This window comes from Propithecus coquereli, unplaced genomic scaffold (assembly GCF_000956105.1).
Source record: "Propithecus coquereli isolate 6110/MARCELLA unplaced genomic scaffold, Pcoq_1.0 Scaffold65, whole genome shotgun sequence".
Classification (NCBI taxonomy): Eukaryota; Metazoa; Chordata; class Mammalia; order Primates; family Indriidae; genus Propithecus; species Propithecus coquereli.
In genome coordinates, this window is record NW_012152507.1 from 429,220 (window position 1) to 456,696 (window position 27,477).

Here is a 27,477-nt window from a genome sequence, read left to right on the forward strand (position 1 = left end):
GACTTCCCAACATTCAGAACTGCAAGCAATAAATTTCTATTGTGTATCAATTACCCAGTCTAAGGCATTTTGTTATAGCAGCCCAAATGAACTAAGATACCTCGTCATCTTTGAGTCCAAAAAATACCAATTGGCATATAAGTGACCATACATAGTGATACTGGATAAGAGTTTTTTTCTTTTGTAAAACTAACTCATCCAGATATGATCCAAACCTGAACTACTGGGATTACTAAGTAAGCTAGTTTACTAATCTAGCCAGGCACCATACATTTCTAATCCGGCCTTTTCTATAAGAACATGTTGACATTAATAGGACTCCTTGTATTTTAAACCAACTTTTGACCCCAGGAGAAGCCTGCCTTGTTACTCCACCAACACACTCTCCTTGGGTGTGTCCACAGCCCTTGTCCATCTAATTTTACAAGCCTCACAAGATAGAGATTTTTCTACACCTCCCTTGGAACTCTCCTAATAGAAGCCATTCAAAGACTCTAAAATCTCAAATGCACAGCAAGCTCTAACACTAGTCAAAAGCTGTCCAATTTATACTTCTCCAGCATGATTTATTAACACTTTGTGCAGAGAGACTTGTCAACTCACACCAGCTGTGTCATCCCCAGAGTGAGACGGCAGCATGCAGATAAATTAAAAATCAATTTTTTTATTAGAAACTATTTTGAAGCATTAGAAGGAATGTGATTTTGAGCTATCTTCCTTATTTTAACAGGCAAGCTCAGTGATACCCTACTTACTGTATTAGGAATACATGGATGTTCTTTTCAGAGAACAGACAGGATTATTTCCCACATCAACCTAGACTGCTCCTGGGTACTTCGGAACCATTAGGTCTGGCTGACAGGATCAGTGAAATATTTTGCTACTTCAGATTCAAATTTTTTCCCACGTGGTTTCTGCCATGGTTAGTCAGGAGGTACTGCTTGGTCACTGTAAAAATTAATAAGAATAAATAGGGGAAGAGTTAAATCTCCTACCCTTTCTCTTTCATCAGACTTAAAAAGACTTGTAAAATTATAAAAATAAGAGATCCTGTGCCTTTTCAGTCATTTTGCTTTCCAATTTTACTAGAAAGCAAGAGAGAATTTTCTAAAGTTTTGTTAATGAAGAACACAATAACCTGTTCTAGTCTTGACCCACATCTGAGTAAACAATGAAAATACTGGAATAACAAAACAACTGTTGTATTAACTTCTCCTTTGTGCTCCCTCTCGAGAATAGGGATTGGGCAAATTTTCAATGATAAATAGAAGGGGATCTAAACTCAGACACGTTTATGGGTAATTGAAGCTAATGAAGAAATCTTAAAAGTGCTGATCACCAGTAGTAAAAGGACTTACAGACGCAACAAATGCAGGAGAAAGCCCTTTCTCATCCTTTCTCTCTTCAGTTTGTGATCCCAAATGTAAAGACGTTCATAAAATGCCTAGTCCCGTGCCTGGTAAATAGTCACCCTATCAGTTTCCCTCTCTTCCTCTTTCTTAGGCTGACAAACTTTTTAAAATTATGCAGTTCAGGATTCTGCTAAAGATAAGTGGGTGGTATAGCTCAAAGGGCCTCTGGGACTTTTTTTGAACATGGTATTAGACCTTGTTAATGGAAAGAATTTTTATAAAAAGAGCCATCAATAGCAAGAGAGTCATATTTAAATCCCAAAATGACGATTATTGCTCTAGGCCAAGAAATACAGGCTTTATTTTGAATAATAATTTTTAAAGTCACCTCTCAAAAATAGTGTAGGTTTAGTATCCATTACTGGGGTCACCTGCAAAAGTTAATACAGAACTTCTTTTTGATTTGTAGACAGTAGGATCACCTTTCAACTTTACAGTACAGGCCATTTTTTTCCTGCATATGTATGAGGCCCGTATAACAAAAACAAAAACAAACAGATAAAAACACACGCACTCACTTCAGAGGCCCAGGAGGAAATGACTGTGTAGAATTTTAAATCAGAAACCTAAGGCTTAGGTTAGTAGTGTCAGGTTAAAGGCTCACCCATCTCCAAAGCTAATTCGGTTCTGAACAGTCCCATGGGTGTCTAGCTGAACAGAAGGAGCTAGGAAACCTTAGCAGGCCGAAGCCCGGTCTGGAGAATTGCTGGGACTCCATGCCAGGGGTTGAGGCTCACCCCAGACTTGGTATCAGATAATACCAAGTGCTAGTCTAGATTTCCAGGACTAATCCACTCCAGAGTGGAACTTCCAGGTTCCTTGGTGTCTGTGCTGTCGAGTGGGAGGACTGTGGGCTTTGTAGATCCAGACTGTGCCTGGCTGGTATTACATTTAATAACAGAAAAATAAATTCAACACGAAGAAAGGGTCTATAAGTAGCAATGGTTTATGCTTTAGAAATCTTTCATATCACTGGGGGATGCAAAGACAAGGAGGGACCTAAAAGGAAGTGGAAAGTATTCCAAATTTTCTATGGCTTCAGTTTTCACAAGTTCTTTTTTTTTTTTTTTTGTATTCTAATTTGCACTTCTTAAGTGTATGTTTACAGGCTCTACAGATTCTTAAAACGATATATCAATAGCAGTTATTAACCACTTTTGTATTTACTCAGAAGGGCTCTTTGGCTTCAAAAACAATTTTCCCCATCTCACTTGGCCAAGTCCTCCCTTCCCCACCCCTATTACACACATCACTCCTTTCTTTTAGGGTCAACTTTTAAATCTGCCTCTATGTAACTTCTTAAAACCCTGGGATGCCTTCTATGAGGGCAACTTTAATCTCCAGACTTACTATATTTTAACTTTGATACAAAGCAGTTCTCCAGGGAATAAGAAAGCCTTCTCCCACACATAAATAAACAAACAAAGCGTTTGCATTAAAACTGGGACTTAGAACTACAATTGTATTCTACATTAAATACAAAGTAACACTAATTTTTACCAAAGTTAATATTTATTACATCTCCACACCACTTGCAAGTTTCTTTGAGACTCATTCAGCACTTAGCAAGCCTTGGGTTACTGTGACTGAATTGCAAAATACACCATTTGCCCAGAAACTGCTCTTAGTCCAAATGCAAATTGGTTACAAAACACGTGTAAACCACGCTTAGAACAGGCAGCACACATCCACAAAAATCCATTCAATGCAAAAGTGAGTGGGAAAGCTTCGACAATTAAGGCTTCCCTTTAAAAACTGGAGGGACATTCAGGGTGTTTCCAAAAGTAATTGTTTCTTACTTCAGTAAAAGTGACTTTATGTGACTGGAAGAGGGAGATGATTTTTTTTTTTAAGTGAGTGGAAAGCAGTAGAGCGATTGCAATTAGAGAGCAAAGCGAGAGAGCCCACTCTCAAAATATAACTTCATCACCAAGCACCAACGCGCAGGAGAGGCCCACCAAGCACACGAGCTAAAATGGAGCCTGAATTTCCTCTCAGACGGAGAGGGTAGTAGCACGAGGTCAGGGTCAAGGTCACCAGCAGGGCAGGCTGCAGCTGCCCGACTGCGCTACACACAAGAGGAGGGAAGGCGTTCCATCTCCGTTCACAGCCGAAACAGATAAATCCCTTCTCCTCTCCCACCCTCCCTCTAACCCCGCCAACATTTTTTGTTTAAAGCAGGGGGAGAAGAGAAGAAAGGAAAATGACCAAATACCCTCACCGCCCTGTTTTCGCACACAAGCTCATCAGCTCCCAAAGTTGCCATCTAAGGGCAAGTTCGCAGAGAACACTGAAGCCCATTTTGTCGGAGCAGGGCAAACCTCCCCTGACGCCCCCAGGATCCCTGGCTCCCCTCCCTCCCCCGCACGCCCCCGAAAAGCGCTGGGAACTGCGGCCGGCCGGCCATGTGCACGCACGCTCTTCCACCAACTGCTGCGACTTTCTGTGAATCGCAGCGCGGAGCCTCCCAACTCGCCCTCCCCGACTCCACCGCCTTCTTCCTCGCACAAAATTTCCCTACACACGCAGCCGCCTGCGAGTGATTTTATGTGCATATATATTACATATGTGATATTATCCTCAGAACCTCTAGCGGGCAGGCGAAGAAAGGACTGCACAGGGGCATTTTTTTTTTTTAAGGAAGGGAAAAAAAAAAAAAGCACAACCCAAGCCCTTTGCGTCGACTCCTGCGTACCGGGAAGAGGAAAGAAAAGAGGAATGTTTGCGGAGCGGACTGCCTGCAAGTGCCCTTGCTCGCCACTTCGGCCGCGGCCCGGGTGACACGGAGCCGCCGGGGCGCCCGGCCCTAGCAGCCCGCGCCCCCCTCCCGGTCCCCCGGGCAGGCACCGCCGCGGCTGTTTCGCGAGGGGGAGATCGATCGCGCTGCCTGTCTGCAGCGGAAACGCACACGCTCACACACAACCCGAGCCCGAGACACCATAACCTTAACCCTTCCCCCACCCTCCGTGAACTTCAGGTGACCGACCACGTCGGCCTGACACCCGGGCGGGCGGGCGCTCCGGCTCCGCTCCCGCCCCCAGCCCGGGTTTTGCAGGATCGGGCTCCGAGCAGCGCCAAACCGCCGGGAGAGGAGAGTAGCGTGGGGGGGAGCGGAGAGAAATTGACCCTCCGTCTCCCCCGACCCCTCCCTCCCGCGCCTCCCGCGTCCCCCCCTCCCGTCACCCCGCCCCACGCCTTCTCCCCTGCCCCCTCTTCCCTGCATTCAAGGAGCCGGGCGGCCCCGGGGGATATTTTTAGTTGCTTCTTTCTCCTTCACTTTTAGCTTTAGCAGCATCTCGGAACACTCAAAGCGGAGAAAGATGGGGCGGGGGGGGGACTGGAGAGGGAGTGGGGGAAAAGTTAAGAGTCTCGCAAAGAAAAGCCGGAGGGAGGGCGGAGAGGGACCGGGGGCGCGGGTGGAGGAGGGGAAGGGGACCCGGCCGTGCCGGCGGGTGTGTGTCTCCAGTTGGTGTGTGTGGCTGCCGCCGGGGAGGGCTGTGATGCACTTTAGTCCTGGACTCTGCTCAGCTCGCCGGGGAGGGGGCCCGAGAGCCCGAGTCGCGCCCGGCTCCGTCTGCTCCCACTGACCCCGCATTTTATTGCGGCCAGGAGCCCTGCTCCTCCCTCCCCTCGGCTCTGCAGAGACCTCGCGCGCCGCGAGCCGCCCTGCCTCCTGCCTCCGCCTCGGCGCAGCTCCCGCACCCCACATCCGCCCGCCGCTGCCCGGCCTCGCCCCCCGCCCGGCCGCCCCGCGCCCCCTGCGCCCCGGCGCGCCCCCTCGCCCCCGCGCCGCGGGGGCAGCCGCCCGGCGGCGCGTGTGCGCCCGTGTGTTTGTGTGCGGTGCCCCCACACCCTCCCCGGCCGCTCCCGCCTCGCCCGCCCCCGACTCCCCTCCTCCGCCGCCGCCTCCTCCACCTCCGCCTCCTCCTGCTCCAGCCGCCGCCGCTGCCGCCGGCGGCTCCGGGGCCGACCAACCCCGGCGCAACCTTTAGCCAGAGACGGACCTTTCCCTGGATCCCGCACCCGGCGGCCGCCGCGCGCCCTCGCCCCGGCACCCCCAAACGCCATGTCACGGCCCCCAGCCCTCCGCGCGCCCCGACCCCGCACCCTTAGGCACCGGAGCCACAAGGAATTTTTTTAAGATTCCAACCTCTCCCACCTCCCCCCCAACCCCCCGATAAAAACCCGGCATCCACACTACTCCCTCCTCCCTTCTCTTGCCCCCTCCCCCCAGCAACCCGGAGTGAGGAGGGGGAAGGCGGAGGAAAGGGAGAAAAAGCCCGATCTCAAGGAAAAAAAGAGGGGGGGCGAGAGAAAGAAAGAAAAAGAGAGAGAATAGAAAGGGCACGGGGCTGATCATCACCAACATGGCTGCCTCGGCACAGACCTAAACGAGGAGTAACCCGGGCTGTGTCTTTGTCAGTTTCACCTCTGTAACCCTAAACTAATGCAGAAAACAACGGCGGAGGCTGCGGAGGGGAAAGAGGAGAGGGAGGGCGAGAAAATGGCACGAGAGGAGGTGGAGAAGGGATGACTTACGTGAGGGAAGGCGCTTGGGCTGCTCCTGCTTCCTCCTGGGCATTTTCCCCCTTTTCTCACATTCTCCTCCTTGGTTAATGTGAGATCAAATAAACCCCCGTGGGGGCAGAGAGGCAGACACTGGCAGGAGCGGGGAGGTAGTTGGGGGGCGGGCGGGCGGGCAGGGGGAAACCCCTTCTCTCCGGTGTGTGCAATGGGTTGAAGCTTGTTTCCTGGAGCCAGAAGAGGGGTTTTCTTCTTTTCTTTCCTTTCTTTTTTTCCTTTTTTTTTTTTTTTTTAATTTTTGGTCGTGCACCTGGCTTGTCCCCGAGCGTAATATTCTTCAATGGAAACGGATCTAATAGGTGTGAGTGTGTGTGTGTCCTGTGCTCGCGCGTGTGATGGGAGGTATAAATAAATGAGTGCCGGTGCGGCGGTGTCTATGGCCGCGCTCTGTGTCTCCGAGCCCCTAACACTAATGTCGGGATCAAAGGGCAGCGGCGGCGGCAGCACAGCTCACAGCTCGCTCTCTTGCTCTCTCTCTCTCTTTCTCGCTCTCTCTCTCCTCTCGCGCTCTCTCTCGCTCGCTCGCTCTCTGTCACACACACACTCACACACACACAGAGGCACAGACTGAGGGAAAGAGCGAGAGCTACACACACACACACACACACACACGCACGCACACACACACTCACATAGCAAAGAGGAAGGTGCCCTAAGGCTCCCAGGGCGGACTCAGCCTGGGATTTACAACCGCTCTGTCTGGAAAGAATGGGGGGCGCGCGTGCGGGGGTGGGATGCAGTTCTTCAAATTGATCCCGCTAGTTGCCAAATCTAGGGGGGAAAAAAGTTTTTCCCACTCTTTCGACAACGATTAGTTCATTATGTTGCTGATTTTTTAAAAAAAGGAAATAAATCTTGCTCTTCACTTTTCTTCTGTTTATTAAACTACATTTTGTTCTGTATAAAATTCTTCGGGCTTTTGTCACCGAAAGAATTCCTCTCTCACCCCATCACCTTAAGTCTGGAGGTTACAGTCTCCCACACACTCTCCAAAAACACTGCAATAAAAGTATTTTTTGGAAAAAATAAAAAGATAACATAGGGTGAAATCAATAACGAGGTTGACGGAATAAGTGCCCAGTTTTGGAGTGTCCAGTGGAGTTAAAACTGAAAAATGCTCCTAAATGAAAATTATAGCTCCTTGACAAAGGGGTAAAAATAAGATTAGGTCACCCCTGATGGCTGATTTAACTGCTACACGATACTCCTACAGTGCTTACAGCTTCGGAAATTTACTTTTTTCCCTGCTATAATGCAGGTATATGAAGTTTACCCTGAAGCAATCGCAATGTGCATATGAGCCCAATATAGCAGTTTTCATTAACTGATACATACTTTCATTACTTTACAAATCACACATCTTTCTTCAAAGAGAGACATAAAGGGGAAAAATAGAAAAGGACGGGTCTCACTCTAGCACAAAAGGTACTTGGTGAAAGAGGACTGTTCTCTTTGTGACTTGCAGTCATTTGGATAAAAGTTCACTCAGAGGTTGTTAATGATTTAAACTCCAAAACCTGCTACTATAATTGAAGTAAAAATGGTCTGAAGAAGAGTTGTTTCATAAAACTCTCTTTGTAAGATAAAACTTTGAACTTAGCAGAATACATTATATGTCATGAGTCAGATGTAGCTAAAAAATAAAAAGGTGCATTATTTAACTACATCTTCCCTTTTTAGCTTTTTTAAAACTCTGACTCATCATCTTATTATGTTAAATATTTTCCTACCAATTTTTAAATAGACTTTTTCATCAAAGAAGGTGGAGGCACAGTGAAGATATAGAACATTAAAATGACACTCTATGAGCTTACATGGATAACTAATGCCTCTTTGAGGCTCTGACTTAATTCTTACAACTCCAGTGGTGTTAAAAAGAGTGATGGGGCTTAAGTTCTGACGCGCCCCTTTAAAAATAACAATAAGGCTTGCATGCTTTTGTTAGTAAAGCTTAAAGAGTGCTGTGTCTCCCAAAAGATGTCTTTCATTGATAGTGAAATCTCAGGATGAACCCCTCTGCCAACTCCCCCCAAAGATCTAGTTTCCCAGTAACAAGTAATGTTATCTGAAGCAAGGTTTGAAACACTTGAATTCAGTCTAAAACAAAACAGCAGTCAAGTCTAAAACGAAGCATCAACCTTAAACCAGTTCTTCCTCAAATATTGGTTTAAAAAAAAAACTGGTAGTTAAGTTTCCCTGCATTATAATTTGCAATAGAACTATCTTTCAACTCCGATCAAATTCAGCTTGTCATGACTTTGACTATTGCCAGTGGCATTGGACTTGAGATTAATATATGAATGATAAATCAGAGCCCATACATTCCAAGTAGACCCATTCCCCTCAGTGTTCAGGATCTTTACACTTAAACAGAGTGGTCACCACACTCTACCACCACTGTTCCCTTAGAACTTTTGGCTAGGATGTTGAGGATTATTACTCTGCATAGACACACCACCACCTTTTCCTGAATTGCTGTGACTCTTCACAATGTTTAGCACACTGTAATTGAAAACACACGTTAGGCCTTTCCTCATAGCAAAGTACACTTCCTGTGACCTTTTAAAGGCATGCAGTCAAACGCTGTCAACTTTTAATTATGGAGGTGTTCTATCAACAGCCAAAAGCATTTTTAAATTGAATTTATTCATACCTCCACCTCTTTCCAAAAATTATTTGAAGTAGTACACAACAATAGAAAATGGCAATAAGGACAAAACAATTCTGCTTAAATCTCAGGTTGGTATATCTATGCTACAAAACACTCTTCAAGGTCATTTCCATCTCACCCTCAATTGCTGTATGCTCAGGGAACACAAACTAATTTTAATGTTAGACTAACATAAAATATTAGGAAAACAAATAGTTGGAGGTTGCTACAATGGATTTCAAAATCAAATGAATAAATAATTTGGGGAATATAAGTTTTTTGGATGCACATACCATGAACTATTAGCTTGGCTGATTGTTGACCATAGTCATCAGATTGGGATATTTATTCTATTTGATTAACCCCCATGGACCAAGATTTTAAAAGCATATTTTATCTTAATAATTATAGTACTCTCTCCACCCCCCATCTCCATTACCTCTCAAATGTGAGATTAAAATAGATTTTCTCAAAATTGTGCATTCTATAAGCACTTGCTCTCACGGGAGTAAATTCTATCCAAGCCCAAGTATTGGTAAGTGTGGGTAGATAGAGGAGCACTTCCTTCCCCTAGAATCATGTGTGGTCTGCAGAGGGGTCCATGAGGTCAAAACTATCCTCATAATAATACTAAGATGTTATTTGCCCTTTTATCCGTGTTGACATTTGCACTGATGGTGCAGAAGCAATGGTGAACAAAATGCCACACCTTAGTACTAATCAAGGCAGGGGCACCAAAATATATTAATAGTCATTTATTCTTTACCACCATGCATTTAGAGAAAGAAAAAAGGAAGGTTCATTTCAGAATGTCCTTGATGGAGCAGTAAAAATTATTAATTTTATGAAATCTCAATCCTTAAGTACAAGACTTTTAAATATTCTTTGTGACAGAATGGTATGTACACATAAAGCACTTCTGCTGCATACTGAAGTACATCATTTATTTGTCTGAAGGAAAATCACTTGTGAGATTCTTTGAAATAGCCACTTTTTTCATGGAATGTTATTTTTACTTGAAAGAATGACAGACAAACTCAGACTTGGGTATTTCTCCAAAAGCGAATGAAGTGAGCCTGTAATTTCAAGGAAAACAATGCATAGTATTTTTTGGCAATGACAATATTTGCCCTAACAAATGAAAATTAGAATTTTAGATAACTTGTGTCCATCACTGTGAGTTTAACAGCTATCTAATATTTCAAGGGTTTTTTGATGAGATCAATAGTGATATTCATAAATGTAACTTTTTGATATTGTCTCAACATTTTGGAAGATCTGCATAATTCAGTGAACGAATATTTTCCAAATGACCAATGCTTGATGTTACCAAATCATGCTATAGTAACAGATCCATTCAAAGCACAAGACAGATCAATGGGTTTTAATGTAAAGGAGTATGAAAAGTTCTATGACATGGTTTTAGATTTCACACTGTAAGTAACCTTTAAGAAACTACCACTCATCAAGTTTTGGTGTAGTATCAAAGAAGAATACCCACAATTATCTAAAAAGGCTATTAATATACTCCTCCATCTGCGTATCTGTGTGAGGCTGGATTTATTTTTATGTATATCTTTAGCCAAAGCAACATATCACAACGGATCCAATGCAGAAGCAGATACGAGAATCCAGCTGTGTTCTATTAAGCCAGACATTGCAAAAATTTACAGAAACATAAAACAATGTCCCTTTTCTCATGAAATGTTTTGTTTCAAAAAATATTGTTATTATTCATAAAAATGTGTTCCCTCGTATTGAGTTTATGATTGTTGTTTATAATAAATTATTAAATATTTTAAAAATTTTACACTTTTAATGAGTAATGCAGTAAATGTCAATAGACATAACTCATATAAACAAAAGCTCCTCGGGGCCCTCAATAACTTTTAAGAGTATAAAAGAATCCTGATTCCAAAAAGTTAGAGAATCATTGCCATGTAAATTAAGATGTAGTTAAAGAGAAAAAAGAACTTGTATGGAGATTTTACTAGACATCTTGGAATCCAATCGTAAATATGCTTACCCTCTTAATAAAATGAAGCCTTCTTAGTCCCTGGAGTTGACAGCTGGTCTGTGTGCCCCAAGATTGGCTCCTCTGCGGAGATCCCTCATGAGACGGAGGAAGGAGAAGAGGGTGTTCACCCAGTCTCGTTGAAACAGGTTCTCCAGTCAGGTGGAGAGGCTGGTTACTCTAAACCGAGAGAGAGCCCAAGCCTCTTCTGGCCTCAGACCCTTGAGGAAAGTAATACCAGGGAGGATCCCTCTCTCTCCCAGGGCCTGAGCCATCTGCCTCAAGAGTTAAGGCAGTACACTCTTTACCCCAAGAGTGCTCCAAGTCTGACATTTGAGATAATGAATGCCTGTCCCGAAGTAGAGATATGGGTCTGGCGTCTCTCCTGGCCTGGACTTCATGTGTTATAAATCAGTATCTGGTGACAATGACCAGCCATCTTTTACAGAGGGGTAGGCTTTTGCTGTAATCTGTACTTGTGTTCTTAGGAGGCGAGGGCCTGGTGGGGATCTGCAAATTTTGTTGCAATTTGGATAAACTATGCTTTCAAAAGCAGTGGATGTGCGAGCACATGACCCAACAGAGAACCTGGCAAAGGGTATCTTGGGTGTCTTTCATCTAAACCCATGGGCTTGAGACCTTTCCCTAAACATCTTCCCAGTAGTTCTTCAACTTGACCCCCATCCCATGCGAATGTTTCAAAGCACAAAGTCATATTTAGGTTAGGTAAATTCCAAATGTGTGTGGTCTGTGTTTCCCTCGCCTAATCTATCCTGTCAGCTCTGATGCTCGGATCACTCAGTTCTTCTTTGTTTACTCCTGATTCGAGCCCCAATTTGAAATAAAACTCTTACTTCCAAATCCTTATGTGCCAGGATTCTTAGCATCTTTATTAACTTCCTTGGGCCTTTTTTATCAGCATGGATAAAAACTCCCCTAAGTAGCTGCTCCCCACTTCCATGCATTTTGAACTGATTTGTCTGAGTGCATAATGTACTTCATTGCTGCCTGACCCAGTCATCCTCTGACCTCCCTCAAATCATACTGCTGTCTGCTTGCGAGTCAAGTCCCCTCTTGCATTGTGGCTTCTCTCATGGCCCCTCTCCCTGGCAGCTCTGTTTTAGCCTCTCTGCAACGTTTATCTGTCCCTTTGTCAATTCCGCCTCTATCCCCTTCACTCACTATGGTTCACACACCCGGGGCGTCTCGACGAAGTTGTTTACCTTATGCACACATCAGGCAACATCCTCCTTAGAATACAGCATTATTACAAGCATAATGAAGGACAAAACTATTACATGCCCAGATTCATGATCTTTGGTGATCAGCAAATAAAATTGGGAGCAGAAGCCAATCAAAAGCTTCCTGTGGGTTTCCCTCAATTCTCTCCTCCATGATTTCTATCTCTGCCATCTGTGGTCACCCCGGTCTACCTCCATTCCTAGAACCCCACTTCTACCTCTGTCCGTTTTTGTGCCATGGATGGTAGGACCAAGTCACCTTGTGTTCCAACTGTGTCTTTTTGGTGCTGGAGTTTGGCTATGCCTTTTTATTGGACTAAAAGTCCTTTCATATAAAACAACAAATGCCAATGCTGTGGGAGTTAATTATTATATACTCCCTCTCTGCCATCATTTCATTTCATACTTTAATATTTTAATAAGGAGGCAAAATTAGAGCTTCAAATTAGAATCACAGAACTTTATGGCCAGAAAGTGCCTTGCAGATCACTTGGTGTAGCCCTGGTATTTTGCAGATGAGGAACTAGAGTGACTAAAACATTGGTTGATGCTGCTTGCTGAGCTCTGACTAGTGAGCTCTCCACTCTTCCGGAAAATTAGAACTCAAACATAGGATAATATAAAGATTTTATTTGTGCAACCTAATGGATTTAAACAAATGAGGTTTGCAAACCAGAATATAGAAGTATTTGAAATAGCTACATACAAAATTAAGGAATTGAGTGCTTTTAAATATTGTATGTGGACAATTTACCATAGGTTTGATATTGTTTTGCTAGTTCTTGGAAGATTCTTAAATGTGAATGAAGGGTAGTTACGTGGGCTGGAAAAAAACTTTAAAAAATTGCCAAAAGAAGCAAAACCAAAACCTGGTTTCCCAAACCATAGAGATGAACTCGATCTTGAGAATACAGATACTATTGATTAAAAACTGGAAATCTTTAAAAAAAAAAAGTGAGGGAGAGGAGGTGTTACATCTTCTGAGCATAAACCTTGCAGACATTTCAAAATAAAATGTTTATACCTTCATGGAAAAAAGGTAGCTTAAGTTCAAATCCCACTTCAATGTTAGCCAGTGGACACTTAGCCTTGGCCAATTGTCTTAGAAAGTCTTTCAGTGCGGTTCACAAGTACCCAGCGTCAATGTGTCAGTGCCCATCTATTACCCTTAAAGCACAAACCATGAGTCACCCTATTCAGCTCGGCTACCTAATGGCACATCTACAGGCCACTGTCACGTTGGAAGAATGGTGCTCTTACAGAAGCAGCTCCTGAAACCTCATCCTCCTCTGCATTGGACTCAAGAGTCCATATCTGGGGGACAATGGGACAAATGGAATTTCACAGAATGTTTGGATCAAAAAAATGGTTCCTACGAATTGCTCAGAACAACAGGAAAGAACAGAATGGATAAACTACAACACACATCCTCGTCCTGGTGTCTGAAGCACAACTGGTTCAGCAAGTGTCCTTTCAGCAAAAAGACCCTGGTGAGTGGATTAACAAGTTAACGTGGAGTTATGCTATGATAGAGGAGCTGCTCCATGGAAATGTTAGTGTGTGAAAGCCTCACAGACCTAGGCTCCTTTGGCACACATCTTGGGCCCATAGAGCACAGAGGACCGGCTGCCATACCGTTCTTATTAAAGATGTCCTGAAAAACAAACAGGCATTGCAGGAATTACTTAATTTCCAAAGGTCATGCCTCTAGAAATTTGCACCCCAGGAGATTCAAGCTTCATTTGTGCCAGGTTGTTTGTTGTTTTAGAGAAAGGTTAGGTTGCTTACTTCTTTTTTTACATATTCCAGCTCCTCGGAGAGTTTGCTTCTTAGTGGGGTGTCCATGGGAAGCTTTGTTGTGACTTTTGCATAATATACGCGTTCGGCAGTATTTGTGTCTGAGTGTCCACATAGTTACATATAACAACAATAACAACAAAATAAAGATCATACTGTAGCAGCAAGAACTATCTAGTTCATCTACACATCAACCCTCTGAATCATTTTCTTCTTCATTTTATGGCTAGGGAAACTGAGGCATGGCCCAAGCAAGAAATTACCCTGGGACATATAATAAGACCATTTCACTTGAGGGCTACAGACATCCTAATTAGATGGCTAGTATTCTGCTTCAGCCCCAGTGAGCTCCCTACATCCATCAGGCAGAAGCCTGAGGAACAGATGGACCATGCATCATGCCCTAAAGGCCAAGAGACTCTGCTTTCATCTAATAGGGAAGGAGTAGACCCAGATGCCTGAGTATCCTCCCCAGGAAATCTTGTTTTCGGTTTCTGGAAAGACAAGTATGAGCTCCCACATAGATATTAATATCAATTGTTACGTTACTAAAGAGAGCAAAGTAATCTCAAAGAGTAACCAGAACCTAAACATGCAGAAATGGACATTAAATTTCCTGTGCACTAGTAAAGTAGCATCATGCCGGTTCTTCTACATTTCCTCCCCCAACTGTCCTCCCTTCTCTGCTCTGCTTTGTGTCCCAGGAACTGACCTCTAGTGACCGCAGCACCCAAGCTCCCCAACTGGCTTTACATACAGCTGGGTTCAGCTAACAGGAGGTACTTGTAAGAGGGGAAAGAATGGGGTGGGAGAACGGTAGGGATATTTCTTCTCTCTGCCCTGCCTGCCTGGATGCCTTGTCTCTGGCTGTAATTCTGTCCCTCTATGAATACAGATTCTGGGCACAGTGTGGACTTCATTGGACTTGGGATACACTCTTTCCTCCCCTTGTTCCTTCAGCCCCAGAGCTGGTAAGGACCTTCCACTGCTGCCAGTCTGTGGGTGCCTCCCCAGCCCCACTGGTTCCCTGCCCCTGCCCCACCCCTCTGCAATGGTCCCTCCTTAAAGTCTTGCTCTTCATTTGAATCATCTGGGATGAACTCTGTTCCCTGCCTGAACCCAGACTGATACAAGCTCTTTTCATTCATTCACCAAATATTTAATGAATACCCACTATGTGCCAGGCACTGCCCAAGCCACTGGGAAAACCATGGTGAACAAATAGAGATATTATCCCTGACCCTGCAGAGTTTACACAACTCCACGGCTTATTTTACTTAACTCTTCTTTGTTATTTTCCCATAAAAATGAAATTTTTTTTTTAAACTTTAAAGTCCAGAAATTCTCTAGGCAAGCCAGGAACACTGAGACCAGGGAATGAGGCTATGTGAGAGGTAATAATAGACACCAGCTAAATCCTAAGCACATCATTGGTAGATGATTAAGGGGGAAAAATGACCAAGCAGAATCAGTCACCCAAAGGAAAGTCTTGGTCCTCCCAGGATCTAGGACCATCTAGTTTCATGCCCTGAACAGGGTGACCTAAGCAAAACTGCTGAGCAGGTAACACTGGGCTCCAGGCCTCCATTCTTGATGTTTCCTCCATCCTTTCTCCTATCTCCGATTCTAGAAAGTTTGTTGCCATTTGCTCTCTGAGTAGTAATGTTCCGTTTAGCACCCAGAAATACCCACCGTGGTGTCCCACCACAACCTACCGTCTCCTGATGGATGGGTCTCACAATCTTTCTTCATGCAAAACATAACTGGTTTTTCTTCTTTCCATTTCCCAAGGCCTTGTCATGCTTTTATTCCCCCAAAATGATAGCCAATGGGATAACAAGAGTTGTTCATATTTTTTCTTTTATTTTCCAAATTTTCAACAATGAAACGTATTATTACAATAATTTAAAAAATTTTTTAAAACCACAACAGTAAATAAATTAGCTACTCAATGCCAATGTCTTCAGCAATACAAATAGCTTAGCATGTTTTTCCAATAGGGATACATGCAAAGTACTCAGAAAGTACAAAACATCATAGAATAAATATGGCCACCTTTCTGGAATGTTCCTTCTGCTCATATATTTGTTGAGGGAAAGTTAAGCAATTTAGCTTTCAAATAACTCAAAACATACTTTTATTAAGATATGTATAGATATACCATGTACTCTTGTTTTTCTCATCAAAGATGAGGATAATGACAATATTATACTTACCCTCCTATATAAGGTTGGTGTGGGATTTAATTGCATTTCTAAGCACAGTAGCTAGTATGGTGCCACTGTGCCTGATGGCATGGGATATGCTATGAGGTCCAAACACTGCATGAACTTTAAGTCAAGATGCAAGGTTTCAAAGAAATTTTGCCCAGAAACCCTTCAGGCTCTATCCTCAGATTCCCAGGGGATGCATTTTCATTTTCTTTGGCTACTAGAGGAAAAGTTTGAATATATTACTTCTGCTTTCTGGATTCCCCATGCTTTATCCCAGAGCAGTAACTTTCACAGCAGGAATTTCAGGCATCGTGGCATTCATTCAGTTATAAATTTCAGTTATAAAACATTTATTGAGGTTTTCATGATTTGATTTTTTAAACCAATGTATTCTCCCTCTCCATGCCCTATTGTTGCGCCTGAAACAAAATAAATGACCTAGAATTATTTGGCATTCATCTGACATAAATCATAACCCACATCGGATTACTTTCAAGTCTGCATTATAGTCGTATGGAAAAGTGTAGTTCCGAATGAGGACTACCTCTTCGCTTTCAACACTTCTCTGTCACTATCCGAAACAAACAGATAGGCGAGGGAAATTAAAAACAAAGATGGAAAGAAATAACAACATCAAAAACGAAATTTATTTTATAAAGTAGGACTTTCTCTAAATTCAGAAAACAATTTTTACACCAAAAAAACCCCAAAACCAAACAAAGCCCACATATACAAATTTTGATAATGTTTAACCAAATCTTGGACTGGAATTTTACCCTTGAAAAGAACTAAAGTCACAAGACAAGTCTAGTTGTCTCGATGTGCTCTGAATGAATGGTTTTAATCACACACTATTTCAAGTACCTGTGTCACCCTGGTACTGTGTTGGATGACTGCATTTAACTCACCACCAAATATACTCAATGCCTAATAATAACAATGATAATAATATCATTACACACATAGTAAAGGCTAATATTATCTATAACTAATGCTTTGAGTATATGGCGTGAAGGAAGATCCATGGCCCCTGCTCTTATGGAACAAATATAATGACAAACCATGATGATTTTTGTTAAGGCTGTAATGGTAACACCTTAGACATTACCAGTTACTTTTGTTTAAAATTAACAGAACAAAACAATTGGACAAATTGGACATATGAGCATTGGAAAAAATGATAAATGTGATAACATTCTCTTGTTTCAGATGCTTTGGTCAAAGAGCTTATATTGTATTGGAAGCTCTTTAAGTACACAAATCACTTAAATTCAGCACTTGTTTATAATTGGGTAGCTTGTCTAAATGGACAACAGGCCTGCGGGGAGTGAGTCACACACTGTTGAGCAGGGCAGTGAGGGCACCTCCTGTTTCTCCACTCCAGGGACTGTGGACCCATTGTTGCCATGTCGTCTTTTAAGAGAAGCAGGATATCTAAATCTTATTGAGAGATCTCCAAGTTTTGGAACATGTATACGAAACAAAATACATCTGTAGGTCAGATCTGTGGATCATCAGTTTGTAATCTCCCCCCATGTACAAGTAACTCCCAGTAAATCATTGCAATTCATTGTTCTTGTCTTATATGCATCAGACCAGAAAATAGACAAATAAATAAAGTCCTCAAATGCCATTGTGTCACAGATTCATAGACTCTCGATTTTGGAAGTGGATAAGCACTTATCCAGACATCTCTGACTTGATCATCCCTAGTAATGAGGCAGACCCTAATTGGACAGATTTTACTATGAGATCATTCTTTCTTAGAGTCAGTCAAAATCTAGCATTTCCCTTTATGCCCATTAGGATGGCTATTATTTTTAAAACCCCAAATCAAAAACGTAAAAATAACAAATGTTGCTGAAGATGTTGAAAAGTTAGAATCCCTGTATATTGCTGGTGTGAACATAAAATGCTACAGTCACTGTGGAAAACAATATGGCGATTCCTCAAAAAATTAAATATAAAATTACCATGTAATGCAGCAATTCTGCTTCTGAGTATATACCTAAAAGTATTGCAAGTGGGGACTCAAACAAGTATTTGTACACCCATGTTCACAGTGGCATTATTCACAGTAGCCAAAAGGTGGAAACAAACCAAATGTCTGTTGACAGCTAAATGCATAAACAAAATGTGGTATATACATACAAAGCAATATTACTCAGCCTTAAAAAGGAAGGCAATCCTGTCATACGCTCCAACATGGAAGAACTTCGAAGACATTATACTAAGTGAAAGAAGCCAGACATGAAAGGACAAATATAAGATTCCACTTATATGAGATACCTAGAGTAGTCAAATCCATAGAGACAGAAAGTAGAATGGTGGCTGCCAGGGGCTGGGCAGAGACAGAGAATTGAGCATTATCCTTTAATGGGTACAGACTTTCCATTTGGGAAGATGAAAAAGTTCTGGAGATATATGATGTACAACAATGTAAATATACTTAATGCCACTGAGCTATACAACATAAAAATGGTTTATGTTATGTGTATTTTACTATGATAAAAAAAATGGAAAAAGCAATGTAGCATTTCCACCCTCTGCTCTTTCTTCTGCCCTCTGAAGCCGCAGAGCAGAGGTCTGCTGTTTTGCATGATACCCTACAAATACTGGCAGAGAGCAGCCCTAGCCCTGTCTCCTTTCTGGCATTCTTGCTGCTGCCTGCTGAGGCCCGCCAGTCTCTCTGTGCCCTGTACCCAGGCCAGACGCAGTGGACAGGTGACTGGGAGCAGGAAGGTCATCTCTCCACCTCTGAAATCCAGACTGCTGGGAGGCTGCCTCCAATTGCACAACTCAAGTATTTCAGGCTTCATGCAATTTTCTCTGGGTCCCTCAGAGAGGGGCTCTGGCATCATTAGCATGGCTCGCTTATAAGCACATGATAGACAACCTGGAGAAAAAGAAGCAGAGAGAAGGAGTTGCCAGGTTTGTTAGTCCCGATCAAATGTCTTCAAAGCAGATCTACCAGCGATACGTCACTTTCTTTCTGAATCCTGGAACTACAGTGTGGATGAATTTGAATTTCCACTGAAAATTAACCTGTAGTTGAAAAAGACTCCAAAGGGGACTTTCCGGTGAATCCATGCACTTTTCCATCCAGAAGCTATATCTGTCAGAAATCAGATGAAGCTTAAAAAAGACAGACACTGAAAGACGTTAAAATAACAAAAAATATTTTTTTCTCTATACGTTTTCTGACACGTTTACTATTGAAAAAATAAATACAGTCTTACAAGTTTAAATTTTGGGTCCTTAAGCATTCTAATAGGGTTTTTCTTACCCTGAGGTATCATTAAAACCAATTGTGCTTCTTCCTGTAAAGCCCTCCTTCACCCGAAAACGCAGAGGCCCTTTTATATTATTTTTTAATTTGGTATTTGCCCACACAGGAGAATGTAATAAAACGCAACTTCCTAAAGAAGCTCTGACAAAATCCATGAGCCCTCTTGACCTCACAGACTTTAAGGCATCCCAACATATTTCCTTCTAAGGAGAGAGGCGGAAAAAAGGCTTCCTTGCTCAAACAGCTCGCTTTGCAAAGGACCTCAAGAGGTCTGGGTGATGCTGGGAGCTCCCAGCTTGCCAGCTCTGGCTCCAGTTCCAATAGGTCATGTTAAATATGAGTATGCACAATAGAAAATGAGAGATGACCTCAATTGTCTCAACAGGATGTAGGACGGCAAAGGGGTGATGCAGCAAGTGGCTCGGGCCTTCACTATTAAGAGCTTTAAATATTGCTGGTATTAGTAAATGAGCAGCTACAAGCAGTGTCATAAACTTTATGAGTCCACAAAACAGTGTGACAAACCCTTCCTGAAATATTGGTTGTGGCTGAGAGATTCCTAATTGTGCTGGGTCTAGACACAAGGTAGGCAAGTCAGCAAAAAAGGTCATTTGTCTCTAAGCCAAAGTCCATCCATGGGCAGAGGCATTATTATTTATTATTATTAACCGTAATGACAGCAATCCATATTTTCATGGCATTTGAATATTGCAAAGTGCCTCGGCGTCATTCTAAGTTTTATTCTACCCCAAATGGAATAGGGTAGAAGGTCAGGAGGAAAACATCAAGCTTAAATGCAGCAGCAGGTGATCTCATGTTTCAGGTGGGAGTTGGTAGCCTGCAAGAAATCATTCATTTAAATAGCTGAAAAATTAGGCCAGGCGTGGTGGCTCACGCCTGTAATCCTAGCAATCTGGGAGGCTGAGGTGGGTGGATTGCTTGAGCTAAGGAGATTGAGACTGGCCTGAGCAAGAAGGAGATCCCCACCTCTACTAAAAAAAACAAAATAGAAAGAAATTAGTTGGACAACTAAAAAAAATATATAGACAAAATTAGCTGGGCATGGTGGCACATGCCTGTAGTCCCAGCTACTCGGGAGGCTGAGGCAGGAGGATCGCTTGAGCGTTTGAGGTTGCAGTGAGCTATGATGACATCACTGCTTTTGGGCTGGGTGGACAGGTGGAGCCCCTGTTCAAAAAAAAAAAATTGCTGAAAAATTAAAGCGTCACTAGAAGTCCCTTGCTTGAAGAGGCCAGAAATGTTCAATGTTCCAATTGTGCACTTCAGCAGTGTCAAAAATTCTGAATACTCAGGTATCTTTTCTCCCTCTTCTGCCTTTAAGCTACCTACTCCCCAACTCCAAACAGCTTGCCAAGAAATGAGGCTCCAACTGCTTGTATCTCTCCCTACACTTCTAAACTCACTTCCTGCCACCCTTCCTCTGCTCTAACTCCTCTGGTCACACAGTCTTGCCCTTCTTCCAACAAACCCAGCTTTTTCTTGTGTCAGTGCCCAGGATTGCATGATGACTTGTGTGGGCCCATTTCTCCATTTAAAAAATATAAAATAAAATTAGAGTTTATGACTCTGTTGCTCTAAAGATGAATATATGAATATTACGTATTATATATTAAAGCATTTCCTTTGACCTGAAAGTTCATTTTTCCTTCTGATTTTAAAAGAAACTAAAACATTTTTGTGGGCTCCTTAAAGTATCGTAGGCCCTGTGTCTCTGGTACCTGACGGAGAAGCCGGCCCTCTTGGCACCTCTGCAGTTGCTGTTCCCTCTGCCCGAAATGCTTCTCCTCCAGACGTTCATGTCTCTGCACAAATGGCATCCTTTCAGAGAGGCTTTCTCTCATCACCTTATCTAGGACAGCCCCTCACCTCAACTCTAGCTAAGCTTCTGCATCCGTCTACCCTGTCCTACTTTTCTTGTAAGCATCTAACATCAATGAGATATTTATTTATGTTTTACTTGCTTGTATCTTTTCTCACCCATGAGAATGGAAGTCCTGTGACACTCAGGTACTGTGTCTCCAGGGCCCAGAAAGTGCTAGGCATACAGTAGATAAATGTTTGTTCCACATGGAATGAATTTGCACCTGGGATATTTCTTCTATATTCCAAAATCTTCATCTTCCAATATATATACAGAACGAAAAGTGAGCAGGAAGGAAGAAAGAAAATGCTTTCTTGCTCAAATGTTCAACCTTACGGAACATCTTTGGAAGGCTGATACATGCTAGGAGTCCCCAGTCCTTCCAACAAGGCCCCCTGCTCTGTGGTCTGCATCATTTTTTCCATTTGCCTATCCTAAAACATATCACCTTATTCTGTAATTATGCACGTTTGCTGAGGCTGAGGCTTTGCGTTCCTCATGCCTTTTAAAAGCACACACCAAGCACTGGATAAACCATTGCTGAATTAAAAGTGAATGAATGGGAAGGAGAAGAGACGGAAGATTCTGTCAAAGTGTAAAGAGCTTATGCTTCAACATTAGTTTTCAAAGAGTGAATGAAGTTGGCTACAACAAAATGGGGAGCCCTCACCAGGGGGCATTTATTGGAGAGTACGAGAGAAAGATCATTTTACCGTGCAAAGGAGAGAGCTTATAAATATAGCAGGCATCTAGAAAGCAAGTCTCCAGAATGATGCTTGGAGTAGCAGGTGTGACTCTTTTGGTTGCAAAATTCTCTCTTAAGGAAAAAGGAGGTTTAATGACTCTTTGGAAAGCCAGGGCTTGGCTTGCTTCGGGCTCCAGATTCAGAGCTCTAGCAGCATCTTCAGGGTTAGGTTGCTCTCCCTTTCTCAGCAGCTCCTCTTGTGGGCGTAGCTTTCATCACAGGCTCTACATTGTACCAAAATAACGGCACAGTTCTTACCCCTTTGTCCTCTCAATTCAGCCCGGGGAAGAAGGAGGTCTCTTTCACAGAAGTATCTGCTGGGTCTCACTGTGTCTTACTGGCTCTGACTTGGCTATTTACATACCTTTGGCCCAGTGGTAGTGCCCTGGAAATTGTGACAATCATCTCAGGCCTGGGCAGGGTGATGGCCGTGAGCAGCAGGGACCAAGAGTGAGTGGCCGGGGCTCTCCTGACTGCAGTTACAGGAAGTGGGGTATATGGACACCACGTGTCCAAAAACCAAACGTCCACTACTCTTGGCTCCAGAAAGAAAGTATAATGGATTGGTTTGGCATAAACAGCCTGGACTTGAACTAAGAAGTTTTAGGGAAGCATGCTAAATATTGAATTCTCTACAGACAATGGGAAAAGATCATTAGCAAATGTGGAAGAAAATTAGAGACTCCTTTCCTCACAATTCTTGTGTCCTGTTATGTAAGCAATTCCCATGATCTAAGGAATGAGAGGAAGAAGTTCCTTTTATTGAAACATCCAAAACAAAAAAGAAAAAGAAAGAAAGATGCAGGACATTAATTTTTCTAAACCAGCTTTGGCCAGAGTAAGGGGTGTGGGTGGGAAGTGAATTACCTTTATTCATAAAAGGAAGGAATCCACGCTCAGGGGAAGCTGCTCTATGTAGGAGGAGAAGGTTTTTCTACAGCTGCTTCTGAAGGAATTATCTTAAGTAAGTCATTTCTGTGCCTCAGAGAGGTTGCGTAGATGCCAGATGACTTTCTGCCTGGGCTTACGGTGTTAGGCAAGAGAGCTTGGCACATGTCTTATTTTATTTATTACTGGGAGGAGACAGAATACTCCCCAAGCCTCCCTTGTGGTTACAGCAAAACTACCTTCCTCCAGGCCCACGGTGTTGGGATCAGAGGAGAGAGAATGCTCCTGTCACTGAAGTATTCTGAAAATCCATCCAATTCTTCTTACCTCTCCACCTGCTCTGAGGCAGAACACCGCTTAGACCAGATCAGACAGACGAATGTGCCTATGTTCTTCTCTTCAACACTGTGAATGGACTGTTCCCATTGAGTAATAAGTTCCATTTAGCCATAATTGGAGTATTTTGCCTCTTTAGAGGCAAAAGAAAAGCACAAAACAAAATAAACAAGAAAATATTTAATTTAATTCAGACAGCAGCCACCCTATTTCATCACCATCCTTTTTTTTTCCTAATGAAAGAAACTGTGTATTTTCCATTTCAAACTTAAAATCACTATAAAGGCGACCAAAATTAAAATTCAGTGAGTGTGCTACTTTTAGAGAGTTGGGGGTGCTGGATTGGGAGCTGTTCCAATCTCTGACCTATAGTACAGAGTAAGAGAGTAACGTGTGTAAAATACTTTGCAATCCTTTGGCTCAAGGTGTGTAACAACAAAAAAATACCTTTGACATGATGCTACATTAGTTCTGTTTTCTTTTGGTCAGCCAAAATGTCAAATAACGTCCTACTTCTTATGCCTCCTTCCTTGACTTAAAAGAGAGAGCAAGCAAGCATGCATTTTAATTAATTGACTAGATTTGTACGCTAAATACTGATTTTCCTCCTCCGTGATGGTGGTGGTGTTTAGAATTTTAGACATGGATTTATAGTCTGATATCATGACAGAGCTTTTTGCTGTTATTAAGCTCTGTGAGCCTTCTCTGAGGTAAGCCTTCCTTGTCTTTCACCTTCTTCCTCATCCCCTAACCTTGACGCTACCCTCAATATCAACGTATATAAAACATATAAAAGAAGCCAAGGAAATGAAGGGATGGCTCCACACTCAGAAGCAACGGATGTAAGATCTTGACACCAACCTGGATAATTCAGTGAACATCCACCTTGTTCTCACCTCACTAATGAATGCATGCTAGAATGAGCAACATTCCATCCTACTTGCTAATATTAACTTCCTCCATCCTAATATCCCTCTAACATGGCCCTAGGCACACACGGCTCTCCTAGCAAACCTCTCTTCCCATGACGGTCAGCAGGATTTCAGTACCACCTTTTACCCACTTGCATCTTTGTGCCATCTGCCCCTTCCTACGGGGAACCCCTCTATCTATTTTACATTTTAAATTTTGTCTCCTATTTTATCAATTTAAATGAAACCTGAATTTCTGTCATGATGTGATTCTCTTACCAACCTTGTCCAACAGTGGTTACCCTTCTCGCACATGGGTTGAGGTGAGGGGGTCCCCTCCCTGGACTTTGCTAATTCCAGGCAATAGTTCTACTATCCCTCTTCTGAAGTCCAGCAGCCACTTCTGCCAGCCTCTCTCCATCCCTTGCACATCAGCCCTCACTTTGCAGAGCATACTTCATCTTCCTTAGTGACTTCAGCAGCATTCGCATCTCATATCATGCCAACACTCATTGGTATTTAGGTATTCTCAGCAATGACACCACAGCCCTTCAGTTTCCTGACCTCTCAGGCTCTAAGAACGATACAATAATCTCCACTCTACTGGGCCACAGTGTGGCCTCAACTCAACCTTGGCCTTTATTGCCATTTCGAACTGCTCCTTTCTAAGCCTGTTACCAAATCCAGAAGGAGTCTGGCCTAGATCTAGTTGCTCACTGCACAGAAAACCAATTGCTGAGACAATGAGGATTGCCAAGAAAGAAAGGAATTTTTAATAAGAAGGATGTCAGCCAGGAGAAGGGGGGATTAAGCCTCACACCTGTCTCCCTGACTAACGGACAATACGGGCTTTGTAACAAGGGGCTATGTGCATGGGCAGGTTGTGGGGGACGGTAAGTCTCAGGGTCAGGAGGTTTGTGCAGGGAACTTTGGAATCTAAACAGCTTTGTCTTGAAGAAATTCCACCATTTCTGGGAAACAACTCAAAAAGATCAAGGAAGTAGTAGTTAGTTAAAAGTTACAGGGTTCTTGTCATCAGAACAAGCCCTACTGGCCTCAGAATCTAAAACATGAGAGGGAGAGGATTATGAAAAACACATAGGGGTCATTGAAATTTTTTCGTAGAGCCAATTACAAGCCTTCGTGGTAACTAGCCTCAAAATATGACTCCTAACAATTTCTCCCTCTTCGTACACTCATGCTGCCTCACGCATAAAGAATTATGATCTATTCCCTCCTGCTGAAATCTGGGCTGGCCTTGTGGCTGAGTGTGGTAGAAGTGACACTGCGACATCTCAGCCCAGGCCTTAGGAGAATTGGCAGCTTCTGCTTCCTTCCTTCAGGAGAACAGATGCCATGTAAGAAGTCTGATTACCCTGAGACCTCCATGCTGTGAGGAAGCCCAACTAGCCACGTGGGAGGCTGTGTAGAGAGAGAGAGGCCTGGCCATCCCCCAGCTGACCAGCCATTCCAGCTGAGGCTTCAGACCTGTGAGTGAAGAAACCATCTTAGACATTCTCCAACCCAAATGCAGAAGAGAGAGAAATAATGCATTTTTATTGTTTTAATCCACTAAGTGTGGGATTATTTGTTATGCAGAGACAGACAACCCAAACGATCTTCAAATGTGAAATTTCTTTCTAACCATAACATTCTAACTTTCTAGCTCTCCCACAAGTTCATTCTTACTGACTATCCCAACCTCCAGTCTTTACAGGAATCTTTAGAGGCTACAGCCCATCAGCCTACTACTCTATGAAACCTGGACCTCTCTGGTATGTTCATGTTTCATATATCCCCTTTCTCTACAAAATCCCTTCCTTAAACTCTGCAATATTACTGTGGTTCCAACTTATTTCATCTTTCCCTTCACCTATACATGTCTGGAAAACATCTGTGTTTCCTGCCATTATTTCCTCGTTACTCACTCCCTTTTTCTTTCAGTCATTCAAAAATATTTATTGAGCATCTACTACATATACTGTTTTAGGGAAACAACAGTGAATAAAATAGATAGTATTTCTGCTCAGTCCTTATGAAAATTACATTCTGAGGAGGGGTTCCTAAGAAGACAGACAACAAAGCAACAAAATCAAATTTATAATGACAGGTGGTGTTTCATGCTTTGAAGAAAAAGCAGAGTAAGTTCAGGGAGGTAAGAAGACTGCCTCCCTGAGCTCTGATCTTGTCTCCTCCGCTGGATGTGAGCACTTTGCTTTGCTTGCATTCCCTTCCCTAAGCCGGGTCCAGTACATGCCTCTAGACAGAAAGCTGGGTCTCTTACTGGGCTCACCTCTCTTATTTAAATTTCTTTCAGTGATGATAGTTGTCAACTGTCCAATATCTAATGTTGATTCATGTATTTTGTCCAGTTTTCTAGTTGTTTATGGTGGGAGGGCTGGTCTGGTACCAGTGTGCTCAGTCATGATCAAAAGGGAAAGTCCTCTGGCTTCAGAGTTCAAGGGTAACTCGGGCTGCTGTGTTTACTCTCTGCTAATTTCTGCCTTTGCTGAACTCATTACTTTTAGGCTCCAAATGCCATGAACTTGTCTTGGTCCTCACCCTTCTGGATGTTCCCTAGCACTCGATTCTGTTGGTTGCCCTCTCTTTCCTGTAACTCTGTCTTCCTATGGATGTTATAATACTCAGAGGGTTTGGGGAGGCTTTCTGGTTTGTTTTTAAAAATCATAATTTACTTTGTGTTGTGCACATTTGCATATATACCTCATCTTTCCCACTGGACTGCATGCACCTTGAGAGCAGAGACAAGGACCATTCATGCTTCATGTGAATAGCACGGTGCATAGTGACTTTAGTGGGGACTGAACAAATGGATTTGAAACACAGCAATGAAAGGCAGTGTATAGGAACCTTGAAGTGTGACACATCATTCCTGTTTCTTCAGGAGTGAGAATTCTAAACTTTTAGAGCTAAAACCAGGAAAATTAGTCACCTGGGCACTTCCCAGTCTCGTTCAAGTCACGGCACTTGTGGAAAATTGCTGTATTTGTGAAGCATCGTGGGGTCAATGGATAAAACTGCCCTTGGCAGGGCGTTGACTCTCAATGTCTCAACCCCACAAGGCTCCCAGGAGGGCTACAGGAATTTAGTAACTCAGCACTCCTCCAACCCATCCGGGAAGCTGTGCGTGTGCTCACCAGTTGGGAAGCTGTGCTGTAGTGATTCCAAGGAGGTGGTAGCCCAGCTAGCGGGCTGGGCCTGAGACTGGAAGGCTTGAGCTTGAGTCTTCACTCTGCCACTGCCAACTTGTGTGAGCGTTGATGAGTCACAAAAAGCGGAACAGCATTAGTACCTTTTTCACAGGCTGATTGTGAGAGCTCAAAGAAAATCATGTATGTGAGAGTGTTTTATGTGCTAAAAATATCATATGAGTGTTTTATCTCATTACTGTGTCTTAACAAAGGCTGCTATAACAAAATATCTTAGATGGGGTAATTTATAAACAATAGAAATTTATTGTTCCCAGTTCTGGAGGCTGGGAAGTCCAAGATCAA

At 43.0% G+C, this 27,477-nt stretch overlaps 1 protein-coding gene across 3 annotated transcripts in view; it reads right to left on the reverse strand.

The window, feature by feature from the left end:
- The window catches only part of ZNF827 (zinc finger protein 827), a 160,625-nt gene extending 154,232 nt beyond the window's left edge, over positions 1-6,393 (reverse strand). Inside the window, exon 1 of one of the 3 annotated variants that reach the window (XM_012660030.1) lies at positions 5,952-6,393. In XM_012660030.1, the coding sequence (XP_012515484.1) occupies positions 5,952-5,994 (43 nt within the window). In that variant the 5' untranslated portion in view covers positions 5,995-6,393. The remainder of the gene's footprint in view (positions 1-5,951) is intronic. The other 2 variants (XM_012660032.1, XM_012660031.1) reach the window with 2 other exon arrangements.
- Between the last annotated feature and the right edge of the window lie 21,084 nt (positions 6,394-27,477).